Raw genomic sequence first — 20,288 nt, forward strand, 5'->3', positions numbered from 1 at the left:
AAAGAAAGCAAAGTTACTCACCTGGATGCAGTCACTGTCCCCATGGTTGCTCCACCATAGGTGCTGGGCTTGCCTCAGCACCGCAATACAGAGATTTTTTGCAGCAGTAGTTTGGCTGGACTGCGCATGCGCGGGGAGCGTCCTGTGGTGTTCGCGCCCTTTTGCGCTGCTCAGTCCGGTCTCAGCCAGTTCCTCGAACACGCGTCAGAATCTAGAAAATAGAAGGACACAAACTCCAAAGCGGGGAGGTGGGTGGGTAGTGGAGCACCCACGGGGACACACATCTCGAAGAACGACAGTTACTGCACCAAGGTGAGTAACTTCGCTTTCTTCGAGTGATGTCCCCGTGGGTGCTCCACTATAGGTGTCTGCACAGCAGTATCCCTCCCGTATGAAGGTAGGTGGGATTCAGAGCTCCTATTTATCAGCAGAGAAAAGAACTGCAGCTGCCACCGAACTATCAGGCAGCCATCTATGCTGGATAGCATAGTGTTTTACGAAGGTAAGACAGGATGCCCACATGGCTGCCCTACAAATGTCTGCAAGGTGGACACCTCTGAGAAAGGTAGTGGAGGTTGTATGGCTCTAGTGGAGTAGGTTGTAGGACGTTCGGGGAGCAGTATTCCCCCATATGGCATAGCACTGGGTTATGCAGGACACAATTATGTTACCTATTCTTTAAGATGAACCCTTTGGAGAGTTCTACCAGGGACAGAAGGAGTCTTCCTAAAATACTTAGTGTAGTCTATATAGAAAGCTAGAGTCCTGCACACTTCAAGAGTATGGAGGGCTGCTTCCTTAGGAGAAGCATGTGGCTTGGGGTAATATGAAGGCAGTATAATGGGCTCATTGACTTGGAAATCAGAACAGACCTTAGGTTTGAATGCTGGGTGATGTCTAAGGATGACACAATCTTTCTGGAAGATGGTGTATGGAGGTACCACCAATAGCTCGCTGACTTTGCACGTGGAGGTGATGGTGAGTAGGAACACCAACTTCTTGGTTAGCAGCTGAAGAGGAATTGTGGCTAGCGGCTTGAAAGGTAGGGCCATGAGAGTTCATAGGACTAGGTCCAAATCCCACAATCAGGGAGGTGTCCGAAGGGGAGGGTTCAAATTTGTTAGCCCCTTGAAGAATCTCTTCGTGAGGGGATGAGCAAATGCGGAGAATCCCTCAATTGGTTGTCGAAAAGCTGCTATTGCCGCGAGATGTACCCTAAGTGATGCTAAGGCCAGTCATGTTTGTTTCAGCTCCATCATATAGTCCAGTATGTGGTGGATAGGAGCAGTGAGAGGGTCGATGTGGTGTTCAAAGCACCAGCTGGTGAACCTTCTCCATTTTGCAAGGTAGGTATTTCTTGTATTTTGTCATTTACTGTGTATCAGGACCTCTTTGACATGATCCGAGCATAAGGTTTTGGAAGCATTTAGCCAGCTAGGTACCACGCTGTGAGGTGCAGTGTGCGAAGCTGTGGGTGAAGAAGGCAGCCGTGGTCCTGAGTGACTAGATCTGTGAACAGTGCTAACTGGTATGAAGGGTAACGAGATAGTTGTAGGAAGAGAGGAAACTAGTGTTGCCTCGCCCATGCTGGAGCTACCAATATTATCGTGGCACGGTCCATCTTGTCCTTCTGAAGCACTCTTGGAATGAGTGGTATGGGAGGGAAGGTGTACATAAGGGGACCGTTCATTCCAGCTGATGAGGAATGTGTCCCCCAGGGAGCGGTGACCGAGACCTGCCCTGGAACAATAACTGCGACATTTCCTGTTGTTAAAAGTCATAAATAGGTCGATGAGTGGCATGCCCCATCAGCAAAAAAAGGGAGTGGAGGACTCCGAGGTGAAGCTCCCATTCATGATCTGGAGTGAAGTTTCTGCTTAGGGAGTCCACTGTTGTGTTGTTGATGCCAGGTAAGTATGATGCCACAAGAGCGATACCGTTGGTGATGCACCAATTCCAGAGTCGGACCACCTCTGCACATAGGGATTGTGAGCATGCGCCTCCTTGACGATTGATGTAGTACATTGTCGCTACATTGTCTGTCGGGATCTTTACTGTGCAGTTGCGTATCTGGTTGTGGAAATGCTTGCAAACAAGGCCCTGAGCTCAAGGAGATTTATGTGGAGTAATGTCTCTTGGGGTGCCCAGCAGCCCTGTATCGAGACTCCACCCATGTGTGCACCTCAGCCCAGACGGGAAGCATCTGTAGTAAACTGGTTAGTGGATGGTTAGTAGTAATGGTTAGTGGAAGGGCACACCTGACAGTAAGTGCTTGTCTATGGTCCACCATTCCAGGGAGGCGATGGCCTTGGGTGGAGCACTCACTACTCTGTGTACGTCTCGAGTTGTATGGTTGTGAACAGTAGCCAGCCAATGTAGTCTGGAGTGAGAAACTACAAAAGTGGTTGCAGCCATATGATCCACGAGCTTGAGAGCTATAAGTACCTGAACCATGCACTTCACTCAGAAGCTATCTATCAATAGCTGGATTGAATGAAATCTGGCTAATGATAGGAATGCTCATGCTACTTTGGCATCTAGTCGCACTCCAATGAACTCCAAGTCTTGGGTAGGTTGTAGTGTGGATTTGTCCTCACTCACGAGTAGGCCTAGGGACTGGAAGGTCTGTCTGGTGATGTTGAGCATCATGCCCACTTGAAAGGAGGTCCGACATTTTATGAGGCAGTCGTCTAGATAGGGGAGTATGACAACCCCGTTGCATTGGAGGTGAGTGGCTACTACTGAGAACATTTTCGTAAACACTCTGGGAGCAGCAAAGAGCCCTAATGGTAGGATGCGGTATTGGAAGTGATCTTCGCCAATAGTGAACTGGAGAAACCATCTGTGCGTGGGATGGATCGAAATATGAAAATACGCACCTGCAGGTCGAGAGCAACAAACCAGTCATTCTAATCCAAGGATGGGATTATAGATGCCAGGGTTACCTCCAAAAACAATGTTTCAAGATGGTATTTGTTTAATTGCCTGAGGTCCAATATCGGTCTCCATCCCCGTTTTCTTCTACACCGGGAAATAATGGGAGTAAAAGCCTTTCGCTCTGAAGTTGTCTGGTACCCTTTCTACCGTGCCAATCCGCAGTTAAGATGGTTGATCTCGATCCGCAGTTAAGATGGTTGATCTCGGTACAGAGTATATCTTCGTGAAAGGGGTCCCTGAAGAGGGACGAGTTTGGTAGGGTTGTGGGTGGGATGGATAGGAAGGGTATGGCATAACCAAATTGGATTATCTCCAGCACCCATTTGTTGTTGGTGATATCTGCCCATTGATGGTAAAATGGGCGCAGGCAATGATGAAACAACGAGGTGGTAATGAGTGGCTGAAAAGTTGGTGAGACAGGTTGCTTGCTCCCGACCAAACAGTCAAACCTGCTGCCTGGCGTTGGGTTGGTTCTGTGGGCAATTATTCTGGTTGCAGCATCTACAAGGCCGGTGGCATTCACGCAACTGATCTAAAGGCCGATGCTGCTGCTGCCACTGTTGCCTGGTGTGAGTATAGTCGAGCGTCTCTGGAATGGAGTGTAGCGCTTTCTCCTATATGGTGGAGTGTACATCCCGAGCATTCGTGGGATTTACCTGGAGTCTTTACTGGGATGTAAAACCGTGTCAGTCTTTTCTGCAAACAGGAACTTCTTCTCGAAAGGTAAGTCCTCTACTTTTGCTTACAGGTATTTGGGGACTGCTGCTGTCTGAAGGTATGAAGCCCTACTCATGACGACTGCAGTGGCTGTGGCTCACGCTGCAGTGTCTACTACATCCAGTGCTATCTGCAAGCTGGTCCTGGTGGAAGCGTAACCCTCTCAGACAACGGCTTTTAAGATAGGCCTCTTGGACTCGGGTAATGACTCCATAAGAGTTGTAAGTTTAGAATAATTATCAAAATTGTGGTTAGATAAGTGTGCCAAATAGTTGGCTATTCGAAGAAGCAGTGTTGATGACATCTAGACTTTCCTTCCGAATAAATCAAGCCTTTTTGAGTCCTTGTCCGATGTTTGATTCCTATATTGTGGCACTCTTGCTCTTTGTTGTGCCGCATCAACTATCAGTGAACTGGGGTGTGAGTGGGTGAATAAAAATTCTAATCCTCTAGGCGGCACAAAATATTTGTCCGCTTTTTCATTAGTTGGTAGTGCGGACGTTGGGGTTTGCCACAATTCGTTGATGACCTCTAATATGACCTCATACAGGGGGATGGCCAGCTTAGAAGTACGAGGCATCTGGAGATTAAGGAGATGATGCTGTTTCTCCTTTATCTCAGTGAGTTGTATCTCCTGGGAGACTGCCACTCTTTTAAAAAGGTCCTGGAATTGCCTGATCATCAGGAAGAAGTATCCCCTGGCATAACCACCTCATTTGGGGAGGATAATGATGGGTCTGTAGGCGACCTCTCAGGCCGGTGTACCTCCGCTAACACGGGGTGCTCCTCATCCAGTTCAGATTGGGGAGGGAGTGGAGACATTGGGCCCTGAACCAAGCGGAGTGGATTGGTTACAAGTGAGTGTCTCGAAGATGAATAGTCCACCACCGATCTAGGGGCTAATCTGGAAGTGTGATGGCAAGAACGGTGGTATGGTGAATATCCCCTGTAGTATGCGTGACTATCATAACAGTGGTAGTATGAAGAGCGGGACAGGGAGCGATCATAATGGTGCGATCTACTATATCCTGTTCTATAAGAGTAATCCAGAAAACAAGGGGATAGTGATGGAGAGTAAGATCTCTGTAGTAAAGGAGAAGGAGAGGCAGAGAAACAGTGATGGTAATGGTGGTGATGCTCCCTCGGTGGAATAAGAAAGGGAGATGGAAGGCACTCCCGAGACGAGAATCATCTGACAGGTGATAGTCTGGGCGACTGAGGCGGAGGTGGGGACAATGGCACCGGTGAAAAGGTTGGGAAGCATGGTGACGGGCTCTGATGCCGGCATGTTTTGGCACTAGTTTTTCTAGGCTGTGACCACTGCGGTGCCGAGCTCGGTACCAGCACCTCTGATGTAAGACACGGTGCTGTTGGGATCGGTGCCGCAGGCGGTGCTGCTGCAATCGGCACTGCGCGATCCGGCTGCTCTTCATGCCGGCCCAGCACTGAGGTCGGTGCCGCGTGAAGCTCGGTAGGCACTAGTGCTGGCTTTGGAACCAGTGCCAATGGTGCTGAAGGGTTGTGGGCTGAGCTTGTTGATACCACGGCCGTCGTCGGTTCCGATGAATGGTGTGCAGATGGCACCATGGAGGCTGGTTTTCTCGGTTTAGGCGGTGCCGTTACAGTAGTGTGCACCATAGACACCCCAGATGTGCCCGATTTGCTGCCTACACTCAATCTGCTATGCAAAGTAGCAGATAGAGAGTGGGTTGGAGACGGTTTACTTTCTTACTTTCTTGGAGGGGCAGCAGTCAGAGAAGAGGCCCTTTGCTTCTGAGGCTCTTGTGATGGCCGCAGGGGAAAGGCAGATCCTTGAGGCTGAAGAACCTTATCAAATAGCATCATGCGAAGCCTCATTCCCTGTCTCGTCGAGCTCTAGCTGTGAGCTTAGAGCAGTGAGGGCACGTTTGTGTAACATGGCCCTCACCCAGGCAACGTATACAAGCCGAATGGCCATCAGAGGCGGGCATAGCCTCGGGGCAGGCCTCGCATTTTTTAAACCCTGGTGAGCCAGGCATGACTTTTCCTCTCTCTTTTTTTTCTTTTTTAAAGGGAGTAGGGTGCTAACTATATTGAACTGGGGAGTTAAGAGAAACTTATATAACTCTAAAGTGAATAAGAATTTATGAACAATAACTTTTAACTTTTTTTTTTGAACAGGAGAACAAAGTAAACTGTAACTGGAAGAAGACTAAATATAGAGTAAAGACTATGAAGAACAACTGGAAGAACAGTTTGAATTGCCTCACAAACAAGACAATTTGAGGAGATCAGTTCCCTCCGCCTGCAGACTGAGGTGGTTAAGAGGAACTGGCTGAGACCGGACCGAGCAGCGCGAAAGACGCGACACACTCCCTGCACATGCGTGGTCCAGCCAAACTACTGCTGCGAAAAATCTCCGTACTGTGGCGCTGGGGCAAGCCCAGCACCTACAGTGGAGCACCCACAGGGACATTACTCAAAGAACTGGCTGCTAGGAGACCTGTGGTATACGCGTGGGGAGACCAGCCAGCTCAGAACTGGCTCAAGAGTAGCTGCAGAATTAATACTGATCAGCCAAAGAGCAGAAAACAGGGTGGGACCGCCAGCCCCTGCTCTCCTCCTGGATGTGCTGTGGGGCATCATAAGAAGGGAAAACAGTACTGGCACAGTGAACAGAACCATGTCAGGGACCTGTCTGTTGAACAAATGCTTTGACCATGGACAGTACCAGTCCCAAGTGTACTGTCCATAACAGGAGGCACGTGCCTCAGGAGATCTGAGGGAGCCCTGCCTGGCATCCTCTGTAGCCTTATGCCGCCTCAGGGACCAGGCCAGACTGTGAGCTCTGTGGCTCTCATTGCAAAAAGGAGAGGCCTTAGATGTTCAACCCGAGAGGTAACAATGCCTCTTCAGAGACCAGGGCAGTGCCATGGCTGGCTTTTCTTTATGGTGTCATCCTGGTGCCATTCAACACCAGTCTGAGAAGGAGACAGGAAGTGACAGGGAGAGCCACGCTCTACACAGGTTGGCAATGTCTACTGTACTACAGCAGGAGAGTCTACAGGCACCAACATCCTGGGCCTATCTTTCTTAGGTCCCAGAGATTTGTCCCTACCTTGCCTGGGCTTGCACAGAGCCGGAGACCAGTGCCAGGGTGCTGCACACTGCCATGCTGGTGCTGGGTGTTAAGTCTGAGGGTTCATGCACCAGAGCAAAAGCAGATTCCATCAGGAGAGCCTTGATACAAATGTCCCTCTCCTTTTTTGTAAGAAGCTTGAAAGACTTCCAAATGCGGCACTATCACTTCTGTGTGCCACTTCTATGCATGGGAGTATGGTAGGGGGGTGTCTTGTCGCTCACTGGCATGGGCTGACTGGAACTGTGACAGAACTTGAAGCCTGAGGAATGAGGCATGTTCTGACTTGGGGCTAAGTTCCTATTGAAGCTACCATGATCTAACTACTTAGAGCAGTACACAAACAAACTATTTACATGGAAAACAGAATCCAACTTGGGAAACATGCAACAGCTAATGCTAAGACAAGAAGATTCCAAATACCATCACTGGCAGCAAGAAGGAACTGAGGGGGACATGTGCATGCCACTCAAGGGAGCACTTGAGCTAACTCCCTGCAGGTACAACTAAGGAAAAATCTTCCATCACTGGTACATACAGCTATGTTTAGAGTCCTGTGTGGACAAAAAATTTGTATCTGCACCCACATCTGCAAAAATGAGCTGTAGATATAAAAAAACCACGTATCTGCAAATTTGCAGGGTTCTAGATACAAAATTTGTATCCACACCTGTGTCTATTACCACAAAAATGAACTTTGGATAGCCACATCCACAGCTGCAGATACTGATACCATTGGATATAAAGCGGAAATCCGCGGATTTGCAGGGCTACCTATGTACCTATCAGTTGAAGGAGAATGACACACTCTAAATGAGTGATAAGCTTGAAAATAGAAACATATGATAAATTCATACACACACACATAGATAAAGTTAAGTATGGTCTTAACATACTTGCAGAATTAATGTCTGAGGCTGTGTCATGGAATATTACATAAAGTTATGTTAACTCACCAAAATCGAATTTTTCTGATCCACAATCCAAGCTGGCAGTGCAATACCAAAGCTTGTAGCTGGAGAGAAGAAGAGAACACAAAACTGTCAAAGTGGCAAGCATTCTTTAAAAAAAAAATCACAGGTGCTTTCAAGGAAGGGAAAATAAGCCTGGATCCATGTTAGTATTTAGCAACAAAATTCAGCCAACCAAAGAGTGGTTTTGAAAATAGGTCTACTCCAATATGAAGAAAATTGGTAAGAGTTTCTGAAGCTCTGAAAATTTCATCCAAACTATATAGGTTAAATAACTAAGTACAAATACAACAAAAGAGAAGAATAGGTCAACAGAAGGATTAAATACAGTTATCCAAATTTGTAATGCTTCCAATGATACAAACATATAATACAGTAAATACCTTGATGGAATAGATATGGTTAGCCATCTTTTCATAGCTGCTGTTCTTCCAGATATGTTGCACATACCTATTCTACTATAAGTATGTGCATTCTCCCTTAGCGATGAGTGCACCCTGCCATTGTACACCATTGTGTGCAGGTATAAGGGCAGAGCTGTTCCCAGCCTCCCTCAGCTCCTTCTTACAGGATAGATTCCAGTAGAAAGGGAAAGGATGGAGGATCATGAAATGGACACGTACAACACATTTCATAGTACACTTATGGAAAGATAGGCAACCGTTTCTCCCAGTGATTACACATTCATTCCACTGTATGTAGGTGACTCAGAATCAGAACTTGGAGGTAGGCTTAGGATCTATTTCAACAGAGTTTGGAGAAGAACATGTCCAAACATAGCATCTCTCCTGAATTGATGGGCTATTGCCCAATGAGAAGCAAATATGTGCACTGATGACCTCGTTGTTGCTTTGCAAATGTCCAGAATAAATATCTGAGTAAGAAAAGCTGCTGATGCTGCATTCACTCCAGTCAAATGCTGTACAATAATGTGACAACCTCTCCAGGGACACTGTCAGTTGTACCTGGGAGAAAATTCCTTCCCAACCCCACAAATGTAGAGCCCTGCAAATCCATGGATACATGTGAATGCAGATATCCACCTTTCATTTTTGCAGATACTGGAGCAGATGCAGATAGTATAAAAGGGCTCTGCCAACCTGTGCTGCTGCTGCGTTCACTGACTTTAAAACTCTGAGCAGCCTACATGCAGTACCTATGGTCCCTAATCCCTGCGCCACTCCTTAGCCTCATCAGTCTCTGCCCCCCTCCCCATCTCTGCCCGTGAGCGCACACTCTCGTCGCTAGTTCTTAGGGCACTGAAAAGTGGATTGAGGGAGCCAGCCAAGGGCCTGCCCGCATGCTGAGTACAGGGTTGGATCCCGGCAGGGATGGAACAGGATTAGTAGCCAGAATTCCCAGGAAAATGGTCATCCTTGTACACCCAGGGTTTACCGAGCAGTGGGATCAGGGTGCTCCTGCTGAGGAATGTGGTTGGGAGATGGGATCTTGGACCACTCTGCCCCACCAAATGCTCATACTGGGGAGCAGAGAAAGTGTGTGCCCTGATCCAACTCCTCAGTAAGTGCTGAGGAACAGAGCAAAACTGGACAAAGCTCCTTGGTACGAATGCCTAGCGCAACAGAGTAGCACAAGTACCTGTGTCCCAACACGCTCCTTGGCAGGAGCTCCCACCTTCATCCCTGCACCCTTCTCCTCTCTCAGTAGGGAAAACTGACCTGTAGTCACAAACACCTGTTGTCATTGCTCCAGCTTCCTCCCCTCCCCCTTCGTCCCCCCACACACTCCTTAGGAGTACAGCCTACGAAGCGAGACGTGCCAGAAATGGTGCTCAGCCAGGCAATCCCTGACAAAAATTAAGAACTGGGCAGCTGGCTGGAGAGCACTTTCTTCAGTTCTCTTCCCCTCTGCCTCCCACCCCTCCATGCCCCATCTGCACCTCTCACCTCTGCAACCACTCCCCAAGTGGGGAAACTAATTTCAAGTCACATTGTCTGAAGTGCCTGTTGTTGCTGTTCGTTTTCCCATTAGGAGAATAACCTGTGAAACCAAAGCACTGGACAGCCACACCTCAGCATGGCAAGCAGCAAGCCCTGGCAAAAATGAGCACTAGCTTGGAAGCCGGCTGAAGAGCACCTGCACTCCCTTTTGAGTTCCTCTCCTCCCCCACATTCAGCTCTGTCCCTGAACCCAGCACTCCCCCTCCTTTGGCAGGAAACTAACAAAGTCACAGAACTAAATGTCGGCTGTTGTTGCTCTTGGCAACCCCACAGAGACCCCCCCCCCCAAAAGCCTAAAAGAGGAGAGGTACCCTGGGATTCCCCTTGTGCTTTCACACGCAGAACAGACTCCCCATCTCTTTCATTTCTCTCACGAGTATTCATCTGAAGACAGCCAAAGCTACTATCGGAGTCACCTGGCTAAGATGATGATGTCACCAGGAGGGCTTCCAGGATGCTCTTCCAGGAAGAAGGATTGCTGAGCAGATATGGGGTCCACCTATGAGGAAGGGGAAGAGCATACTTGGATACAGACTGGCTAACCTAGTGAGGATGGCTTTAAACTAGGTTTGATGGGGGCAGGTAACTAAAGCCACAGGTAAGTCGAAAACATGGAGACCTGGGAAAAGGGTCAGCAATTGTGAGGCACATGAGCTGTAACAGCCAGGATCAAGGAGACAAGACAGACAAGAACTGGGGGTAAAATCAAAGCAGTAGCTTAGTTGTCTACTAATGCAGGTAAAACTCAAAATACTAGTGAAAAACCACAACTATGACACAGATGACATCAGAGTCTTGGTGGGATAATACATGACTGGAATATTGGTATAAGAGGGTACCAGCTTGCTCAGGAACGACAGTTCGGGGAAAAAAGGGAGGAGATGTTTCCTTATATGTTAAAAATATATACATCTGTGTAGTAAGAGGAAGGCCTGAAACAAAGCCCATGTATCATAGGCCTGGTGTGAGGCCTGACACGTAGGCCACAATGGTCAAGATTTTGCTAATACAAAGCGAAATTAAGTTGTGATAGCAACTAGACAGATATCTGTTGGGAAAATAACACAGCAGCACACAGATTATACAAGTTCTTGGAATGTATTGAGGCCTTTTTTATTTCAGAAGGTGAAGAAAGCTACTGGGGGAGAGGCTGTTTTAGATGTAACAAATAGGAAGATCTGGTTGAGAATCTGAAAGTGGAAGGCAGCTTGGGTGAAAGTGATCATGAAATGACAGAGTTCATGATTTTAAGGACTGTAGGAGGGAGAAATAGAAAAATAAAAAACAATGGATTTCAAGAAGGTACACTTCAGCAAACTCAAGGAGCTGGTAGAAAAAAGTTCCAAAGGAAACAAGTCTAAAGGGAAAAAAATTGAAGACAGTTGGCAGTTTTTTCAAAGGGACACTATTAAGGGTGTAAGAGCAAACTATTCTACCATGTAAAAATGATTGGAAGTATGAAAAGAGACCACCATGGCTTAACCAAGAGATCTTGAATGATTTAAAAAACAAAAAGGAGTCCTACAGAAAGTAGAAACAAGGTCAAATTACAAAGGAGGAATACAAAAAAGAAAAGTATGTATGGGCAAAATTAAGAAAGTTAAGGCATAAAACAAGCTCAAAGAAACTAGAAACATAAAGGGTAAAAAGAAAACTAACGTTCTACATATACATTAGAAGCAAGAGGAAGACCAGAGACAGGGCAGGATCATTACTCAATGAAGAGAGGAAAAAATAACAGAAAATGTGGAAAGGGCAGAGGTGCTTAATGATTTCTTTGTTTTGGTTTTCCACCAAGAAGGTTGGTGGTGATTGGACACCTAAAGTAGCAAATGTCAGTGAAAAAAAGAGGTAAATTCAGAAATTAAAATAGGAAAAGAACAAGTTAAATTACTTAATCTCCATTCTCCTCTCCTAAGAGGTCTCCATTCCCCAGATCATCATAGTAGCATTTTCTGCACCTGTTCCATTTTAAATACATTTTTCTACAACATGTGGGATGAGAATTATACATAGAATTCCAAAATAAGGTCTTCACCAGTCCCTTATACAACGGCATTTCTGTAACTCCAGTCATTAAGCTCAAACCTTTCTGTCTACTATTCCAACCATCTTCTCTTTTGATGCCTCAACTTTGTAGAGTATCAGCAATTTTTATTAGAATATTCTGTTTTTGTGCCAAAAATCATTAATAAAAATACTATACCAGATTAGTCCCAATACAGATCCCTGGGGGACTCCACTAGAAACTTTCCTTCAACCAAATAAATCACCTTCAAGCACAATCCATTGCCCTCATTTCTTAAACCACTTTCTTATCTACTTAACAATTCTCATATGCTTTCCCATGTTACCTAATTTAATTCTGGTGTGGTACTATGTCAAATGCTTCACTGAAGCACAAGTATATTAACTCCACTGCACTTTCTCGATCTAAAAAAGGTAAATATTTTCCCCTCAGAAGGAAATCAGGTAAGCTTCTGCTGATGAACCTTTGGTAATCCCAAGCGGCATTACATTGCCTTTACCATATATCTCAGTGAATTTAATTATTCTTTCCTTCATAATTTATTCTAAAGCCTTATATTCTTCTTAGGTCAGACTAAGACGTCTGAAACTGCCCAGTGGATGGATTGGATAAGATGTCCCCTTTGGGCTGTCACCCGGTGTACTGATCATACCATTGAGCCAGCCTACAGCTCCCTGTGGGGCACCCCACCACCCTGTCCTACTGGGCCAGAAGCTCGTTTCCCCACAGCAAAGGCACCGATTTGAGGTAACAGCCCCCCAAACAGACCAACACAGATGCTGAACCAGGTCAGCTCTGGGAGGACTCCGCTATAGGGACTTGCCAACACCCAAGACACAGCTGTCAAAAGGCACCAAATTCCCAAATATATCCATCTGACTCTGTATAAAAGTTTTACACAGAAAAAGCTCATAAAGACGTTTGCTCATTTTATCAATGAAAGAGAGAGATATACAGTTATGGCTTCCCTCCAGGTAACAATTATTCTTCGAGTGATTGCTCATGTGCATTCCAATATAAGTGTGTGCGTGCAGTGTGCACGCGCCATCGGAAGTTTTCCCCTCAGCAATAGCCTTAGGGCCAACAGGGAGCCCCCTAGAGTGGCAACGGTATACCAGCCCATATATATACCCCTGCTAGCCCCCTCATCCACTCAGTTCCTTCTTACCACCGTGACAGTTGTTGGAACAGCGCTCAGCTCCTCAAAGTAATCGTTGTCTTCATTGTTCTTTTTCAATCTTTAGTTAATCTTCAGCTAAGTGTCTGCAATTTAAGTTAAAGACTTTTTTGTTGTTTTCTGTTGATTGCTTCCTGACGCGGTGTGCCACGTGCCCGCAGCAGGGCATGTCCACCCACAAGGCTTTAAGCCCTGCAAAAAGTGCAATAGGCCTATGCCGTGCAGTGACCCACACTCATCATGCTTAAAGTGTCTGGGAGAATCACACCTTACAGAAGCCTGTAAAATCTGTAAGGCCTTCAAGCCAAATGTGAGAGGGAATCGCACCTTAAGATCCTCCTCACGGAAGCGGCTCTCCGACCAGCACCGGCCTCGGTGCACAACAGTTCCATGCACCGTACCTCTCCGGCACCGCAGAGGCCCCGGCACCACTCTCAATCACCGGCGCCTCAGAAGAAGAGGCGGCCTAACAGGGGTCGGCCCCCGCCTAGGCACACGCCCTCCGTGCGCCCTTCAGTGGGCAAGCATTTTGGCTCCGCCACTTAGAGCCCACTCCACAAGGGTGGTGGCTGCCTCCATAGCTTTCGTAGCGCAGATTCCCAACCTGGACATCTGCAGAGCTGCCATATGGTCCTCCGTCCATACATTTGCCAACTACTATGCACTGTCGCATCAGGCCAGAGGGGACACTGCCCTGGGTAGGGTGGTCCCTCAATTCCTCTATAGTTTCATCGGTCAGCCATCCTCCTTAGGTTTGGAGTCACCTATATTGGAATGCACATGAGCAATCACTCGAAGAAGAAAGAACGGTTACTTACCCCGTAACTGAGATTCTTCGAGATGTGTTGCTCATGTCCATTCCAAATCCCTGCCCACCACCCTTTATCCGGAGTATGCCGGTAAGAAGGAACTGACTGGGTGAGGGGGCCAGCAGGGGTATATATGGGCCAGTATACCAGCGCCATTCCAGGGGGCTCCCTGCTGATCCTAAGGATACTGCTGAGGGAAAAACTTCTGACGGCGCACGCACGCTGCATGAACACACCTATATTGGAATGGACATGAGCAACATATCTCGAAGAATCACAGTTACGAGATAAGTAACCTTTCTTTTACGCTAAGCTTGATAATAAACAAAAGCATTTTTATGGAGTATAAAAGCAAGATTTAAGTGATTGCAAATTAAAACATACAGATCAAAGTACGTCACTAAACCAAAACAAACAAAACATGCCAATTAAGCCAAATATAATGAGAGATTGTTACAAATATTTCTCTCGCCCTTTTGCTTGTTTCAAATAAATTCCTTAAATTCAGTGCTGATCTTTCCTCTGGCCTAGGTCTAACAGTTTCTTGAATATTATCTTGAGGTGGAAAGGCAGTTTTCAAAAGCCAACTGAAGACCCCACTGATTGCTTCCTATTCCTTAAACTTAATTTCCCCACAGCGGAAATCCTTTAACTCTCCATAGAAAAATACCAGATTCAAGATGGATTCCAGCACCAGGTGACATGATCACATAGATTTGTAGGACCAACCAGAGTTTGAATTTACAGGAAAAAAAGATTAATTTATTAATCCAGCCCAGTGAGCACCAAGCCCTTAAGCACTAATAATGACTCTCAGTAGAAATTCTGAGTTAATAAGCAGGTTTAAATTTAGTATTTTAACTTCACATACAAGAATGATAGATGCAAACAAAATATGCACATGCAGGGGATCAAAGGCTTTTATACAACAGATCACTTAAGCTTTATGCAAAAAAGGTTTTTTGATGTATGCATACGTATATTCAAACACACACATCTATAAAAATATGGAGGTCAAGAGTCACACTCGTTTCACTTGCTCCTTCATTCTTAAAATATAGGTATATTATTTGTTCTCCACTCATATGATACTACAGCCCAATAGCCAGGATTAGCTACATATCCCTGCTACCACTTTAACAAATCTCACGTGCCAGTTCTTTCAGTATTCTGGAATGGCAATTATCAGTGCTCCTGACTTGATCACATCAAATGCTTTGTGTTTTTCTTCTACTTCAGATGTGATCATTTCAATTTCTGAACACTCACTTCCATCAGCCATACTGCTTTCATGCACATATTCCATATTAACATCTTTATTAAAAGCTGAGGCCAGGCCCACTAATGAGGGGACAAAGGGGACAGCTGCCACAGAGCACAGCAATTCAAAAGGACTTAGTGCTCCAGGTAGTGCTAAGGTGAGGGGGGGAGGGCCTGGTGCTTTTTGGATGCCGCTGAGGGCTGGCTACCCCCAATGCAAGCTCCTTCCACCTGAGGCCTTGAGCCTTTCAGGATCAAAGAGCTGCCCCCATCCTCACTTGCCCAGGAGCTGTCAGCCCCATTAGATGAGGCAAAGTATTCATTTAGTTAGGCCATTCCTAAATTATCTTTAATCTCTTTCCATCAGCACCATGTAGTGAGTAGCCCAACCTCATCCTTCCTTATTCTCTTTTTATGTAACCAAAACATTTTATTAGCAACAACCAATTCAGCCTGACTTAGCAATATGCACTTTATTCCTACATTTAACCTGTGCAATGTAACTAATTTTGTTGATGAACCTCGTTTCACTCCCAATAGGCTCTCTGATAACCACCTCAAAAGTTACGAGGAATAATCCATTCAGCTACGACTGCAAGTGGTCTCCCCTTTCTTCAGATGCTTATTTCAGACAGGTTTTATTAAATTCCAAGCTTCCTCCACATTTAAGTCCTTGAGCATGTTAGTCCAATTGATGTCTTTAATAATTCCCTTTGTTTCCCAAAGTCTGCTCTTTTGAAATAAAAACAGTCGATCTGGTTTTGATTATTCTTCCATTTAAGCCAGGGGTGGGAATCTTAAGCACGGGGGCCCAATGCGGCACCCATATAGCCTGGATCTAGCTCCCGAGGCTCAGGGCTGCCCCCCAGCATTGGATAGCCCACGCTGGCACTCCAGCCCCCACCCTCCCCACTCCCCACCATGGGGCTGGAGCACACAGTCTACAAGCCTGGGCCCTCCAGACTCTGGTGTGCAAGGTGAATGTGTTTGTGATTCTCAGTCAGAGGGGAGGGGGCAGGTCTCTGAAGGTCTCACCCAAAAAAGGTTCCCCATCCCAGAATTAAACAACCAACTTATGTTTAGGAATGTAAAAGAGTACTCGCATCTATAACAGAGGTAGCAAGGGGGATGGGAGGGGAAAGGAGCCGGTCCTGGGGGAAGCCAGCTTAAAATCCGGTTTCCCCCAACACCATCTCCGCTGTATGGAACAGATGGGGGTCACCCAGCGTGAGTGGGGACTGAAGCAGTCCCCACTCGTGCCAGCCTTTGAAATGTAGTAAGAGCCACCTGCTACAGCTCTTACTACATTTCCAAAGCAGAGGCACAGTAGGGATAGTGAGCACCCTACTTATTGACTAATTGAAATTTAACATTCCTACTTGTGATCACTCAAGCCAAGGTTATTTAGATTCCAAATTAGATACACATGCTCATCACATGCACAGGCATCAGAAGTGTTCCTTTAGCATCATCTTTAGGGGAGTGACTCCAATGACCTTGGAATGGTGCCACGATTGTGCAATATAAGAGGAGCTGAGCGCTCCCCCACTCTCAGGCTCCTTATTGCTGGAAACTTCTACAGTGGAGAAGGAGGGCAAGTCATGGAATGGACATAAGCAGCACATCTCAAAGGACATCGGTTACAAAAGACAACCGGCATTTCTTCCGAGTGACTACTCAAACCAATCCCACATTAGGCGACTCCAAGTACCACACAAAGGCAGGCAGGAATTCACAGTCTTGTGGATTTAAGTAAGACCCTGCCAAAACCATCATCTCTAGCTTGCTGCATGAGGGTGTAATAGACGTGAACATATGGACCAATGATCACATTGCCGCTCTAAAGCTATCCTGGATAGGTATATATGCCAGGAAGTCCACTGATGATAGCAAGAAATTTTTTGAGGAGTAACGTTAGTTCAAACCAAGGAGTTTGATTCGAACTAATGCGGCCCAGAGCACACTTCCTGAATCAAATCAGCTAGTGATCGGAATAGTGCGCGGGCATGGTTATGCTAATGAAGTGTGGGATATTTAAATCCCTGCTTCATTAGCAATTTCGGTCGGCTACATATGCATCCCTAACTCGAGATAGAGAGCAAGTGCAGGCATACCCTAAGGAAACAATGTTCTAACTCCACCATGAATGGTAAGAAGGAATTGAGGAGCAGTAAGGTCAAAACCATACTGGCGCCACTGCAGGGAGCTCCCCAGATGACCTGATGGATGCTGCTAGAGGAAAAGTTTCTGATGTCCGCGCACAGAGCGTGCACACACCTGATGGAACTGAAATGAACAAGAACTCGAAGGAGGAGTTACAGTCTCCAATTAAGGCACAAATCCCCAAAATAGTTTTCTCCAATAAACTATGTCTATATTCAACTCTTATCCGGGGGTCTATAGCAAACCCCTAACTCCATCCAAATAGAGCCTCTTCTACAATCCTCCTCCTTGAATACCTTTTGTGTCAGTAGTGACCAATGGATTACTAGGCTGATTATGATAGCGAGGGATGTAACTTCTACACATTCAGCTATTTCCCCCACTCCTTTGGGCCAATGTTTTCTCAAACAACCTCACATCTGCTAATTGCGGTGCAGAGGTTATGTTCTTGAGACGACTCATTGCTATGCATCAGTTATTTAGTTTTCTTGTAGTCACTGAGTTAGGAGATATTGCTCATTATCACTCACTAAGTATCTGATCAAGGCATAACCCAAGAGCTCTCAATCAAGGCCAGAATCACACACCCAGATAAGCCACTTGCCTGCAGCTAAACACATGTTACTTGGTAAGTATAGGAAAGTCTTTTGGTGTAAATGGCTAAAACTGAGGGTATATCTACACTATGAAATTAGGTCAAATTTATTTAAGTCGACTTTTAACATCGGAGTGTATAAGTCTAAGATGCATTATCCTCCCCATGTACATTTGGTCGGCAGACCGAGTCTCCACCACTATGGCTATCACTGACTTAGAGTGATGAACTGTGAGTAGCCACAATTCTTGATGCCCATTTGAATTCTGGGTTAGGTTCCCAATGCGTGATGGGACAAACATTGTTGCATCAGTTGGGCACATGTTATCAGTCTCCCATGATACACTTACCTCTCTTCCTCCCATCTTGAAAGCAACAGAAAATAATAATTTCGCATACTTTTTTTCCTGGGTTAGCCAAGCAGGCTCCACAACACAGAAAGCAAGGGCCCCGCTTAGTGAACACTGCTATTGCAAGCATTGCAAACACCTTGCTTATTATGTTGTCCAGAGTCCTGTCAGGAGCTGCCCGCATGAAGAAAAATATGAGGAAGCCACGCACACAGATGTGCAGGAATCCAGTGAAAGACGCAAATGGCATATACTTGCAGCAGTCAGACATCTTGATACAGTGGAACACGGATTCTGCTCCAGGGAAAAGCAGCACAAACTAGTGGGGCTGAAAGTTATGCAGGTATGAGATGAGGACCACTGGCTAAAAAATTCTGCATGTATAAGGCCACTTTAACCTTGCAAATTGCTTTCCTCCTCCCCCCACACGCTGAAGCACAGCAATCCCAAAAAGGAATTCACTCTCACAGCTGAAGCGAGTGGTAATAACCCTGGGGAAGCTTGCAATGCCAGACTGCTACCAATCAGTCGGGAATTAATTCAGCATGAGTAAATCTACAGTAGAAGCTGTTATGATCCAACTAGCCAAGACAATCAATACCCTTCAGTTACACAAGAAAGTTATTGTGGGAAATGTGCAGACCATAGTTCTTTGCCACAGTGGCATTCACTAACTGGGGTAGAGCATATCCCTCATCAAAGAGTACATAAGCCACAAGGGATACTTCTCAATGGGGTTGCAAGTGCATAAGGGCCATTTCACCAACATCAGCATAGGATGGCTGAGAAAGATGCACAATGCATGCATCTTTAGGAACTCCAGTGTTTAGAAAGATGCAAGATGGAACTTTCTTCCCAAATCAGAAAATTACCTTTGGTGACATTGAAATGTCAATAATTATTCTTGAAGACCCAACTTACCCATTGCTCACAAAGCTCATGAAGCCATACACCCAATGATGTCTCAGGTATGCGTGTTGCTTGTTACCTAGTTGTCCAGTTGTACATGTACTGCTCTATAAACCTATTCTCCCTCCCCAACCACTGTTGGCACCATGAATCAAGATCCTATTCTTCTGAATTCATGCATTATTATTTAGGCTACACAGTGAACATGGGTTTCACTGAGTAGAAAAGGAATCGTGGATGTAACAAGGGTCTGATAACATGGGAGAGTGGGGAAGAAGAGTACAAAGCCACATGGCTAATTATAATTGCCCTGTGTATGGATCAGACAGCCTTCTGCTTCCTGAGATAACCTCTAGAGTTGAGTGAAAGGCATCCTGAAGCTTCCTCCTCCCTTCTCCCTCTCCACATTCTAAGGAGAGGAAGATATGTAACTTGGTGACATGGGCAGATGGTTTATCAATGAGTGCAGAGAGATTTCTGAAGTCTAACTGACTTTACTGAACCTCTGCCAGATGCCTCATCAAATCTGTTTGGTCCTCTATAAGGCTCAATACTTGTCCTGCACGTTACACTCATATTCCTTGCATGCTTTCACTGCATATTACCCTTAACAGTGTGCACCTCCATGCATTGAGATGAACTCAATCAGTGCAGGTGGGTTGCATGAGCTCATTAAATATATCACCATGTGTACTTCTTTATTTGGCCTTCTAATGTGCGATAGCTTCACTGCTAGAACAGAGGCAGATGCCACAGACAGGTCTCCAGCTGCATGGGGGGAAAATGAACAAGGATGGAGTTTACAGAAGATACAATGTTAAAAACAGAATGTTAGCTCTTTTACAGTGAATTACGCAGTTCACAAAACAAACCTCATATTAGGTAAAAGGCTGAATTTTGCGTTTAACACACAACAGAGCACTGGGAAGCAGAACTCAGTTTACTGGCAGGCATGGTAAGCACCCTGTTAAGAGAGGTCTTGCTTCTGCTTGAAAAATATGGGAAAGATGCTTGCAAACTACAGCCCTCTGAATGGTTTGTTCATGTATTTGCATTTGCAAAAGTGGGGAAGAACTGCAGATTTGAGGTGGAGGGACAGAGATGTGTGTAGTGAGTTTTAAATACTGCTCCTCCTGCACAGCATGGCTGTTTTCTGCAATGATCCCTTCAAGCCAATCACAAATAAGGCAACACACCTAGGATTATAATTTGTTGGGGATCAGCAAACAGGCAGATTGTCTAAGTACTATCACTTACAAAACTTCCCCCATTTCATCCAGGTTACCATACAC

General features: G+C 45.8%; 1 protein-coding gene across 1 annotated transcript in view; it reads right to left on the reverse strand.

The window, feature by feature from the left end:
* The window catches only part of SEC63 (SEC63 protein translocation regulator), a 126,203-nt gene that overhangs the window by 64,224 nt on the left and 41,691 nt on the right, over positions 1 to 20,288 (reverse strand). The window contains exon 6 of the mRNA XM_075923967.2: positions 7,729 to 7,787. Within this exon, the coding sequence (XP_075780082.1) occupies positions 7,729 to 7,787 (59 nt within the window). The remainder of the gene's footprint in view (positions 1 to 7,728; positions 7,788 to 20,288) is intronic.

This window comes from Pelodiscus sinensis, chromosome 3 (assembly GCF_052426305.1).
Source record: "Pelodiscus sinensis isolate ZL-2025 chromosome 3, ASM5242630v1, whole genome shotgun sequence".
NCBI classification, from domain to species: Eukaryota; Metazoa; Chordata; order Testudines; family Trionychidae; genus Pelodiscus; species Pelodiscus sinensis.